Genomic DNA, 13,298 nt, shown 5'->3' on the forward strand with positions numbered 1-13,298 from the left:
AATATATATGAATTCTTAAGGATTTTGAATATATTTAGAACATGAAGGGTGGCAAATAGTTAAAATAGTGATAAAATTTTATAAATGTTTGTGCATTTTTTCAGAAGTTCGAAGAGCGACAATGAGAATAAGAACCTATTTAGAATTTTGAAACGAAAAAAAAAATCAAAGGAAATTATTTCGAGGTACTTGAATTCGACAATTTTGCAAACTCCGTTTTCAGTCAATCTCTGTTATCAAACGGAATTATTCCTAAAATAAATCCAGAATTTTATTTTACTTTACATAATAGCGAATACAACAAAAATAATATTAATTTGAAAATATATCCTTGTAGTAGATATGGCTGGTAGTACTTGTGGTTGTCAAGAAGTATAGAAAATCCTGGATCAGACAGCTTAAGACGTAAGCAAAATATTCAATATGAAGCATGCCACTAAGTTATCTCATAATCTCAGATAACATGTGATATCTGACTTTCTTGCTGAGAGGAGATATATTTTTTTTTTGAAAGCCTGCTGTTCATTCAGAATTCTTCAACAGCTGCACTGAAAGATGTATTTCATGAAGATAGTGAGCTATTGCTCAACATATTTGTCAAATTTGCCCATGGCGGCAAAGTGTATGGGTCAAAAAGAACAACGCCCAACGTGTTGAGCATGATAATTTGCACGCAGCAGCAAGCTATATTCATGACGATTCCGGGTCTGACCTAAAATGAAATAGATTCGATTAATCTAGACATTAATAACAGTTAATTATAAATGTATTATATTTACAGGGGTGTCCAAGCTCCTTGATAGTCGAGCCATTTTTCAAAATTTTAAAATTTTTCGCGAGCAGCAATTAAATACGCATTAAATTAAACACATCTATTTTACTTCTCTTGCTAATTCTTTAAAATTTGGTGAATAATTGGTGCTGAGAGCACTTTTCAGTAATTCTTTGAGATGCTGGTTAGTTAATACTGATCGGCGTTTGGATTTCACGAATTTTAAAGTGGAATAAAATGATTACGGACGATAATGCCACTGTTTATATTCGTTCGCGCAGTTTTCGATGTGACATATTATTCTTAACTTGGACGGAAATTAAATTTGTTACAACGTTGCACTTAGTCTTTCATATTTGTTGTCAGTAATTTAAAAGACATTTTGAACCACATACGAAACGATGATAATTTTTTTAAATATATTAGCACAAAAATGAAAAGGGGACTCGGGTACATTTATCGAGCGCCACAAATAATCCTTCAAAGAGCAGCATGTGGCTCGCGCGGGGCAGGTTGCCCCCCGCCCCCCTGTTATATTAGTTACAAAAACAATGATAAGGAATAATTAGAAATGTAGCACTGATTAATGGAAGTGAGTAAGTCTAAAGAAAAAAAAATACAGCAAGTTATACCGAAAAAACAACTCTAAATTTGGAAGTTTTTCAACATTTGTTTCAGAGAGAGAAAAAAAACATATTTAGAGTTTTTAATATCCTACATAAGGGTCATTCTCACAAAAAGGTGATTTTTTTTTTGTCCCTTTGTAATAAATATTAGGAAATACAGCAGGTTTCTTAATATTTTTCTTCATCACTTGTCGTAAATTTCTAACTATCAAATTATATGCATTTTTGCTAAATGTATTTAATTTTTCATTCTTATTTTTTAATAAACATAACTTCAAAATCCTCTCCGTGGACGTCCCTACTTCTGTGACACAAAATAATTTTTAATGACTGTTAAACAATTTAAATGTTATTTTAATGATTTTTGTAGTTTTACCCAGTTAAATGTTTATAGCAACTTTATAGTTAATGTTTTTTTTAAAAAAATTTATTTTTATAAAATAAATTACTAGTAAACTTTGTCCCTCAAAAATGAAATCTCCCTCCATGGACAATCAATAGTTAGGTAAATATGCAATAAAGGGCAGCATATGCAAAATCCCTATAAGACAGCTGCTGGGAAAGGTAACCATTCAATTTTCTAATGTTAACTATCAATTGTTTTTGCTCTCTTTGGTGTCAGTTTTGGATTGTTGTGTTCAATTGGGGTATGGCAAAGTTCTCACCGTATACTCCGTGGACATCATAAAGAAGGTACGAGAAAATTATTTTATTTTTGATAGATGAATTTTAGATGGCAAAAATAGTATATTTAATAAAAAGAACTGCCCCATTTTTGTAACTTTAAAATTAAAAATCAGTAAAATTCAGGAACTCGTTTTTGTCTCCAAGTCCACGGAGGAGAAGACACAGTCAATGGAAGAGACAATGTGTTAGATTACCATAATACAATTTTAATAATTAAAAAACTATTTTCTTTTAATTGATATTTGGATATTGATAAAATGGAACAAATGTGTTAATTTGTTTGTATTTTTAACACTAGAAAGACGGAAACTTAGTATATACCTATATTGCCCGAAAGCAGTCAAAATGACTGCATTGTGAAAGAATAACTATTATGTAAAGAAATTTGTTTAAAATTAATTTTCAATATTATTTACAGTCATACAACAAGTTATTAATAAGTATTAACAAAAAAAAACTTACTTCACTCGGAAAAAAATAATTTATTCATTATTTGAGCATTTTAAGCAAATGAAAGTGGAAATCTTCTTATGTGTACATCTTCCGCAAACATATTTTTGACATTTTTCACATATATTATTTGTTTTGTTTTTGTGGCAAAGTCGTACTTGACAAATTTTGCGTTTGTTAGAATATGCTGTATTTGATGATGTTGCAGTTGATCTTTGTGGGTCTCCATGTTCTGATGAATTTTTCTGCCTTGCAGCTCTGTAATCGGTGGAAAGTTGTTCTGCTAATTGAAACAAGAACTGTTTTCGTTGCATTTGTATTCCTGTCGCTTCTTTGTAAGGGATCCAAGCATTTATAGCAGCCAAATCTAAAATATTGAAAAATATTTGGAGGGGCCATCTACGAGAACTAGATTTTACTGTATATTTTCTGGCCATTTGATCCGCCATATCAACTCCAAATTTTGTTTTGTTATAAAATTTAATAGAGTCCGGTAACATTTTTTTATTACTTTTATCAATTTTCACAAATTTATGCCTGGAACTTAGAACAGCTACTCTCTTATTCGGTTTGCTTTTATATATTGTAAGGACACACTTTTGTGATTTATATAGGAGAGTGGAGAAACGAGGCATGCTATCCTTCGTTTGTTTGGCTGCTTTGGGTAGTTCTCTTTTATTTCCTCTAATAGTTCCAACTAGTGTTGTTTTTTTGGCCAATAATTTAGTCGCGAGTGACATGCTAGTGAAAAAGTTATCGGTCGTGATATTCCTTCCGCAGCTTGTATATGGCTCGACAAGTTTCAGAACAACGTGTTCACTGAGAAGCATTGAAGACGGTCGTTGTTCATCTTTCCCCAAGTAAGGAAAACCATTCAAAACGTACTTGCTACTAACATCTGATGCAAGCCAGAATTTGATGCCAAATTTGTTGGGTTTATTAGGCATATACTGTATAAACTTGCACCTGGCTTTTGTCGGAAATAATTGCTCGTCAACTGTTATATTTTGCCCTGGTTGATAGCAAGATTGACTATTTTCAATGAATTTATCCCATATTTCCGAAACCAAGGCAAATTTATTTGTTTGGAGACGTTTACTTCTTTCGGTTTTTTTGTCAAAACGAATAAATCGTAGGATTTGCTTGAACTTATCTCTGGCCATAGTTCTTCTAAAAAATTCGGGACCCCACTTTGCTGACCATAAATAACTCAGTTTTAAATTTTTTGCCTCGTAGGCTCCACGAGCATATAAAATCCCAATAAATGCACGGATTTCCGGTAATGTTGTTGTCCAATCGTTCCCCAAAATTCGGCGGCCTCCTTCTTCTGTGCAGTTTTTTATATGTTCGATAATATAGTTATCTATTATCAACGAAAATGCACTGACAAGATTATCTGCCATAATGTTCCTTTTTGCTTAGCCTGTTGGACCTTTCACACCTTTGAAAACACAAGTAGATGGTAACCTTCCAGAAATTCCACCTTCGTCAAATTTTAACCACACAGTACCATCGGCAGCTGTTTCGGTCTCTTGAAAGGTGTTATCAGTTTCTTCATCAGAGTCTGAACTACTTAGCACCCTACACCTTTTCCTGGACACATTGATGATACTTTCATTTTCATCGTTGGTGATCGCCTCTTCATCGCTATCTTCAACATCAGATGTCTCACTTTGAATATAATCCGATTCATCTTCAGATGATAGTTCCCAATTTGTTGCATCTGATTCTATATCGGAACACTCTTCACCTATGTTCTTTAGCTTTTCCAATAACTCTCTTCTATTCGACATTTCTTTCATGAATTTAGAGCGCAAAAGAAATCAACTGAACAACGTGTCAGAACGACTATCACTGCATAAAGCAGGCCTATCCTAAGTCGACACGTGTGCAGCTCACGGTTATTACGTTGAAGTGCGTTCAAAGGGAACGAGGAGCTATTACTACACGGGAAGTCTTCAGCCGGAGAAGATCGAACCCACGACCCCCTTGGACTTGTGCCCAGTGCCCTATTAACCAGGCTATCCCGCCTTTCCCAAGTAGTCAAAATGACTGCTTTTAGGCAATATAGGTATAATACACATTTTTTTACCGGAAATGACGGAGGGGGTGGCAGTTACAATAATTAATAAACGCTTCTATATGTTGTACAAAAAGTCATAAAATTCTATGAAGCTGTGTCATTATAAACATAATTGTTTTTCAAATTGAAATTGAAAAGCAGTCAAAATGACTTCCTTAGGCAATCTAGTGTTAAAGAAAATCAATTAAGTTTAACTTTTTCTTATCGGAGAAGTAAATATTGGCAATTTTTCTACATAATTTCTGTGATGTTTAACACTTTTTTCTCTTCAAATTTTGGGAGAAAAATGGCAAAACCAAAATGTAAAAAAAGAAAGCAATCAAATGTTCAAATGCAAAAGAGAAGGGAACAGAAAAAACTTAGTATGAGACAAGCTAGACAGAAAATAAAAGAAGACCCTTGAAGCAAAAAAAAAAAAGAGCAAGAAACTTTTAAATCTGTATCAGAAAAAGATTTAACAGATAAATCGAGATTAAATGTACTTAAATTTCTAGAAATTGATAAAGCAAGCCGATTGTGCCCAGGGAAAAACGAAACAATAACAAGAAAAGAGAAAAAACAAAAACGTTATTTGGATGAGTTTATGTTTAACTTGCATAAAATGTTCATAAAAGAGTACCTTCAACACTCAATTTTCTTGTGGAGTCTGAATTTTTATTTCAATAGTCTTTAATTTATTAATATTCAGTAAGAGTTACTTAAAAAATTGTACACCTAGGTTAAAAATGGATGTTTCCTTTCATAGCAGCATGATTAATCGGAAGTAGCTCCATCTCTAATAATGAAATATTTTATTATTTACTTATTAATGTTAAACTCATATCAGTTGTACCTAATATTTATTGCCATCGGGCTCGGAGCTCCGTTTAAAAACTGAGAACTCAAGCTTGTAAAGATATTTACTACATTTTGGTTCCACGGAAGCGGTTAACAAAGACGTTGTAAAATAGGTAAAACCTTATATTATTTTATTATTGTAAAATAAATTTTAGAATTAACTATTAATTGATTATGTTAAACCTATTGACCGAAATGTATATTTAAAAAAAAGGTAAATTAATACATTTTTATTACTTTTAATCGATAGTTATTTAAAAAGACTCCTCTGAGGTGTTTAAAAGTGAGGGTGGAAGTATTTTACAATTATTTCAAATTAGTTCGGTTCGTTTTCAAGAGATGGCTCTGCTGTTATGAATGTTTCATAGTGACAGCTGGTTTCGGTGGTTTCAGAGAGGTTAAACATCTGTGAATAATATTCAGTTTATATTGCTTTGAGTTTCATACAAAAAACCTGTTTTTTACTTTGTTGAATATGTCAAGTTTTGTGGTAACGAAGCACCATTTGTGGGAGGTTTTATGTTTCTGCTTTAATTGGAGGAAAAGTGCAGCTGAAGCGCATCGAATTTTTGTAGAAATTTATGGTGATAATGCTCCAACTGATAAATCATGTTGGGAACGGTTTCGACACTTCAAGAATGGTGAATGAAAAATGGTGAACAGTTTTGAATACTATGAGCTGCTGCAACCTGGTGATTCCATTGCGGGAGATCGGTATAGGCAACAATAGATTCGTTTGAGCCTTGCATTACGAGAAAAACGGCCGGAATACGAGTAAAGACAAGACAAAGTTATTTTTCTGCCTAATAACGGTCAGCCTGATGTCGCAAAAGTCATAAAAAATTATTTGGAAACGCTCAAGTGAGATATTTTACCGCACCCGCTGTATTCATTGAACATTGCTCCTTCTGATTACTGGTTGTTCCGACGGATGTAGCATGATTTGGCAGGTCACCAGTTCACTTTTGCAGAAATCGAAAATTGGCTCCTAACTTGGATCGCCTCAAAAGACGAGAAATTTTTTTGATTAATCTGTTCATTTTGTTCTGAAATAAATGCATTTTTGATCACAAAAAAACGGACCGAACTAATTTGTACACCCAATATATAAAATGATGTAAGAGAAAGTTCATGTTACCATATCCTGCGTCTTCATATGACCATTTTCGAAAGATATTGCATTCCCAGGACCACCGACTGGTAACATGAAGGCATAAGAACAAGCCACTGTAATCGGCAACATGACAAGCAGGGGATTCACTCCCATACCTACTGCCTAAGGTATGTATAAAGAAAACGATAAATCAATACAAATTTATATTGATGCATCATCAATCAAAAAGTATATGAGAAATTTAAAATGCTACAAATTACTGGCAAGCAATATATGAGAAAGGTATTTTAAAAGTAGAAAATAATGTGGCTTGTGATAGATTTGCTCGATCTATAGTTATTCTCCAAAAAGCTTGACATTTTCAAAATTCCAAATTCTTAAAAACTGCAGGTGTTTTAAAAAATCTGGAAAAAAAATCATGCTACCTCTTTATAAGGCTCTAAACAAGACAAAAATAAAAGGCAATTCACTTTAATGATGTTGGTTAATTAGTTAATCATTTGCCTTAAATGCCAGGTGTTTGACATTCTTATTGATTCTGAGTTCTAATAATGACAGATTTAGGCTTAAGAAAGTTCTTTTACTTGAATCATCCCATTATTACACATAACATGCATTATTTTTTTTAAAAATGTTTTCACGTATAATAGAAATGTACAGAAATGTGAAGAAAAAAAATTTTTTTTACATGCCTCAGTTTAGAACTTCAAATCAATAATAAGAACGTCAGGTAAGTCTTATCTCCAAAGAAATTTATCAATCCGAAAGAATTATGTGAGTAAACAGGATTGTAATATACAAGGCTAAAAATATGCTCTCTTATCCTAAAAATTATAGAAAAATTTCTTGCACCGGGAGAACAGTAGAAAAATCTTGTGATAAACTTTTAAATGGTTAACTAACTTGGTGAGTTAAAATATTAAACTGTTTCAAAAAAATTTTTTTTGCACCTTTAAGTACTCATAGTTTATTAATATACTTTATGGAGACGTTGGGGATAAAAATCTTAAATAAGTTGAAGAAAATTTTTTGGATAGGCCAGAGAAGTGAATTTTAGGAAATTTTATTTTTTTTTTTGGAGGAAATTGTACGTAAGTAATCTTATTTGTATGCTTGGAAATATGTGGTACAAATTATGCTTTAAAAGTTTAAAGAAATGGCAATTTTCTATCTTAAGCCGATCCGATCTCTATAAACAAGACTGGCGTCTTAGATTTTTGTAGAATCTCCCCTATATTTTATTTCCATTTATTTATATTTTCAATTTTAATTTCCCGTTCTGAGTAATTCATCAAACTGGAATATAAAAAAAATTATAGTTTGTTGTGGCTGAATTAAAAACATAATGAACGGGGAATATAAGAATAATAAAGAATATAAGATAGGGCCAATATCTATGAATTATAAAAGGTTCTGTTACTCTAGAAATATGATAAATATTTACTTACTTAAATTTTTCCCTCTGCTCGTCAGGATGGATACCCCCCCCCCCCCAAGAGTGACAAGTAATCAATTTTTGTTTCAATGCACTAAGTAAGGTTTTACGTTAAAAATGAAAAGTATTCAATTAAAAGATCCTAAAATATTTGAATCAGTCAAGACAGATTTGGTTTGACAGATTTGAGTTCCAGATTCAATTTGGAAGAAATTTAACCCAAATAAATTTTCTCGGCTATCAATGGTAGGAAATTTCACTAAATATTTGAAACTAATTGTAAATATATTCAATTTTCTAATGTACATAAAATGTTGCATAGTAACTTAATAGTATGGGATTTCTTTATAATAGAAGAGAGCAGCTTTTGGACTTAAGGCTTTTAATTTGGAGTAAGAATCAAAATCACAAAACTAATAATAACACAGAATAATACTAATAAATGATGATAAATAAATATTACAGGTAAATAATGTTTGTAATGTTTTTCGCTATAAGTTCAATTGTTCGAAATTTTTGAACTAAAAATAAAATTTTAATTTTTTTTTTATTCCATCGTACTCATCGAAAGCAGTTAAAATTTTAATAATATTTGAACTCGTTTTTCTGTTTATAAATAAAAATGAACTTTCGGCGCGCTTAATTTCAACTCTGTATTTGCTTTCTTAAAGCTTGCATACATATTTTTACTTAAAGTTTAACAGTTAATAATTCTCTAAATAATTAACAAATGTTAAATTCTTTTATTCCATCATATGCTCCGATCTCCGTACATTCGTCTATCAACTTGCGCGTAATTTCAATTTTCTAAGTTTCATAATTTTTGCACAACAAAATGTAATGTAAGCAAACAAAAATAGTGATAGTGCTAGCTATGGTAGCTCTTGCATTTCTTTAATGTAGAGAAATTTTCACTTTAGATTCCCAAATTTTGTTCTATGAATTATGTACTTTTATTCTAATTTTTAAAAATGAATCATATTCAAGTGGAGGTTTAGAAAAAAACCTCTAAGTATTGAGAATGATTACCATTTGACTGAAAGAAGGTAGTAAAACGGTTGCCGTAACAACGTTGGTCATGATCTCTGTAACCAATGATGCTATGAATACCATAATTGCCACAACAACTGATGGAGGAAACATTCGCATCCTTCCAAGGTATTCACCAATCAGCTTCGACAAGCCAGATTTCTGAAAATAAAATGCATAAAGTGCTGAATTCAACTATTTTGTTGTCCCTCATGTTAACAATGCAGGATGTAAATTCTAAAACTATCATCCTGTTTTTACGATCAATTTTTGCAGATTTCTGAAAATAAAATGCATAAAGTGCTGAATTCAACTATTGTGCTGTGCTTCATGTTAACAATGCAGGATGTAAATTCTAAAACTATCATCCTGTTTTTAAGATCAATTTCTGTTTCTGATATTTAAAATAATGAATGAAAATTTAGTTTTAATTGGGTTTAAAAAAATCCAGATTTTTGCTTGCATTTCAGATTAATGATTGTATTTTTTCTAATTAAGTTTAAGGATTGTGTAGTGAGACGGGAACAGACAATGGAAAAATAATATTGATAGAGATTTGGGTCTTATCAATCTCAGCTACGAAGAATTAGAATCATTTAGCTACGAAAAACAAGGCAGTTTTTGAAGAATTGTCGCCGCAATAGCTGAATAGCATTACATGTCAAAGCGGGAAAAAGGTATATGATTTCGTCTTTTCACGGAAACAGAAGCTTCAGCCTAAATTACCTCGTGCTTCTAATTAGCGATTTTTTTTCACTCTGTATCTTTATCGTGTGTTACGAGATTAATCAGGATGTATCTTGGACCACTTGATATCAGTTTTCTCTTGCGTTTATCTTTCTCAGATATTTTATCTATATTGAGAAAGAGAGCGTGGTCTTATCATGTGTTAGCCTTGTTTAGTTGGATCTTGTTTTGTAGAATGTTCCGCGGAGGCGAGAATCAGAAAACAGAAATGATATTAGAAGTCAATTCGAACATTTGTTTTACAGTGAAATTTTGGCGAGATAGTGTTGCGTTTATTAAATTCTGCATTTTAAATGGATCAATCGTCAAAGATAATAAAGAAGAAATGCGAAATTTAGACATTACTTTAATAACATTTTAACAACTAAATTAAAAGCATCCAGGATTATAATCAAAGACGTGAAACAAAGGAAAAGTGTACAGCTATGTGCAGAAAGAAAGAGCAACATTTTACAATGGCATATATACATTTCATCCACTTGAAATTCAGTTCTGTTTATTATTCTTCAGGAAGACGATTACAGAGAATGCATTGAAGATAGAGATGGTTACAGGTTCAACAGGTTTCAAACTTTGGTACTTGAACCTGGCATGTCGATTACACCGCGGCATAATTTTTAACCAATCAAGAGAGACTCTTCATAGCCGTGCGCAAAGCAGTTCTTGTATGAAGAGCCGATGCAATCGGCCAGAGAACTCACGCTGATTGAAATTTTTCTTCTCCCAAGACGCTTTTTATTACCGATTATATTTCTATTTTGTCGTTAAAATTTTTCTTGTTAATTTTTTGCTTGATATATTCTTAGTTGTTGAAGTTCTCATCGTTAAATTTGTCATCATTGTTAAATTTCTCATCGGTTGTTTTAACTATAACTGCTTTAGTTTTACATGACGAAATTTTTAGTTTTTTTTTCTTGTGAATAATTTATTGCAAATTTTTGAAAAGGGGTGACACGTTCATTGCTTCTTTACTATTCAACAATGAATTGCTTGCCCTCAGTAATGTTACAATGTTAAAACAAGATAAAGTGGACAAATGTAGAGTTTCATGCAGTGACATAGTTTTAATCTACATTCGAGGGGGTTATCTATTTTTAATATATATAATGTTGCCGTCAAAGTGTAAAATGCAGTTACTTCATAGAATAGGTATTTTTCACGAAATAACTAGACGAGTCAATTAAAGTATTTAACAGGTGAAAAATTTTATATTTTACCTAGTTATTCTATAAAATAACTAATTATAGACGTTAAAGTAAGAAAAAAACAATTTCAACGTTATTTTATAAATTAATTTATCACAAATATCTAAACTTTCTCGAAAAATACATTTTATCCCTTTTGCGGATGATTAATTGATAAATGATAAGGAAAAGCAGATGATAAAATTTATTATTACTCATATTAATAACTATGTTTAAAAACCCCGGAATAAAGTGTACACACACATGTCATTGCAAAGCAGCTATAAGCTGTTCATAACTGACGAAAAACAGCTAGAACAGGTTCAAAGAACTTTCGAGTGCCGCATTTCAAATTTTAACGATCAATTAATCGTTATTCTATAGAATGCCTAGTTAAATCGTAGAATTCGATAATTTTTGTACTTTTAACTGATTTGTCTAGTTTATTGTTAACTTTACCTGCGCACCGTCACCCAATGCGAATCCACCTCCGACAATCAGAAGAACGTTCCAAGGTAACTTGGGTTGAATCTTCTTCCATTCTAATATGGGTCGACTATTCAAATCTCTAATATCGGATGGTAGAATAAAAGCCAGGAAGGAAATGGCAATAGCTGGTACGGCATCTCCAATTGTTCTAAAAAAAGAAAATAAGTTTCAACTAATTAATAACCACCCTTAAATAAATAAATCAGCTATTTGACCTATACAAATTTTTTATATTCATAGCATTACTGTTTTTAACTATATGCTATGATATGCTTACTTATCAGATCCAGTAAGATGTATCCAGCCGGTCAGGACAAATTTTTTATATTCAGAGTATTACTGTTTTTAACTATATGCTATGATATGCTTACTTATCGGATCCAATCAGATGTATCCAGCCTGTCAAGGCAAATTTTTTACATTCATATTACTGTTTTTAACTATATGCTATGACATGCTTACTTATCAGATCCAATCAGATGTATCCAGCCTGTCAAGACAAATTTTTTACATTCATATTACTGTTTTTAACTATATGCTATGATATGCTTACTTATCGAATCCAATCAGATGTACCGAGCCTGTCAGCAGCACAAATTTTTTATACTTATTGTATTATTATTTTTAACTGTATGTAATGATATGCTTACTTATCATATCCAATCAGATGTACCGAGCCTGTCAGCAAAAATTTTTTATACTTATTGTTTTATTATTTTTAACTGTATGTAATGATATGCTTACTTATCGGATCCAATCAGATGTACCGAGCCTGTCAGCACAAATTTTTTATACTTATTGTTTTATTATTTTTAACTGTATGTAATGATATGCTTACTTATCAGATCCAATCAGATGTACCGAGCCTGTCAGCACAAATTTTTTTATACTTATTGTATTATTATTTTTAACTGTATGTAATGATATGCTTACTTATCAGATCCAATCAGATGTATCCATCCTGTCAGTAAGTTTGACTCTCGGAACAGCCATAGTAAAATTAAAACGGAGAATAAGATCACAACCTCAGCTTCGTGGTACCTGAAATAAAGTTGGGCACATTAATTTTTTTCCCTCTTCTTTTCTTAAATGAATAACGGTTAAAAGATTTTTCTTTAGTCCTTATACAAGTTAGTTCTTAAACTGTAAAAAGAACTGCAGTTAACTAGGACCTGTAAATTCCATGAGTTTATCAAGTAATCCTCACAGTTTCTAAGTATTATTACAAGATTGAATTTAGTAAAGAACGTGTAAACTTCCTTAGTAAATATTTCCTTGTATGTTTATAAAGAAGTATTTATTTCTCTCACTAAGGATCTTTCACAAAATTTATTAGAAAAACACATGTAACGCTACCACGAAATCCTTAGTAGACCTTCAAAAAGCTTCCACCAAAAACAGGATAACACTATGCAAATTTATTGCTACACAGATGTGTGCTGTCTTGTGCGCTCAATTACAAAAAGTTTAAGCAATTATAAGCGTTTTAAGCAATTATAAGCGTTAAAGCAATTATAAGTGTTTTTCAAATATAAAAATAGATAGCAGAGTTCAGAGAAAAAAAGTATAATGATGCATCTATGATATGGCGGGATTCGAGCACGCAACTGAGCGTCTTGAAAGCTGTAGAGCAATCAATGTTCACTTACTCAACTTTTTAATTTTGAACCCAATTGCTCCGTGGATAGAGCATACGCTTTCCATTGAAATGAACCGGGTTCGAATCCCAGCGATGGATGGTCGATATGAATTCTGCACCCGGCTCGCACTGATCCCAGTGCTGATGTAAAATATCCTCAGTGGTAGACGGATCCTGTGTGAGAGTCCCTTTTAACCGTGGGAAGT

The 13,298-nt window shown here is 31.9% G+C and overlaps 1 protein-coding gene across 4 annotated transcripts in view; it reads right to left on the reverse strand.

Moving 5' to 3' along the window:
- Positions 1-249: 249 nt before the first annotated feature.
- LOC107455443 (Na(+)/citrate cotransporter) overlaps positions 250-13,298 on the reverse strand; it is a 29,962-nt gene continuing 16,913 nt past the window's right edge. For all 4 annotated transcript variants that reach the window (XM_087157922.1, XM_087157921.1, XM_087157920.1 and 1 more), the window contains exons 9-13: positions 12,387-12,494; positions 11,424-11,601; positions 9,034-9,195; positions 6,594-6,731; positions 250-712 (exon numbers count right to left, since the gene is read on the reverse strand). In XM_087157922.1, coding sequence (XP_087014048.1) covers positions 563-712; positions 6,594-6,731; positions 9,034-9,195; positions 11,424-11,601; positions 12,387-12,494 — 736 coding nt within the window. In that variant the 3' untranslated portion in view covers positions 250-562. The remainder of the gene's footprint in view (positions 713-6,593; positions 6,732-9,033; positions 9,196-11,423; positions 11,602-12,386; positions 12,495-13,298) is intronic.

Source organism: Parasteatoda tepidariorum, chromosome 2, assembly GCF_982258835.1.
Source record: "Parasteatoda tepidariorum strain Cologne lab strain chromosome 2, Ptep-v5.0, whole genome shotgun sequence".
Lineage (NCBI taxonomy): Eukaryota > Metazoa > Arthropoda > Arachnida > Araneae > Theridiidae > Parasteatoda > Parasteatoda tepidariorum.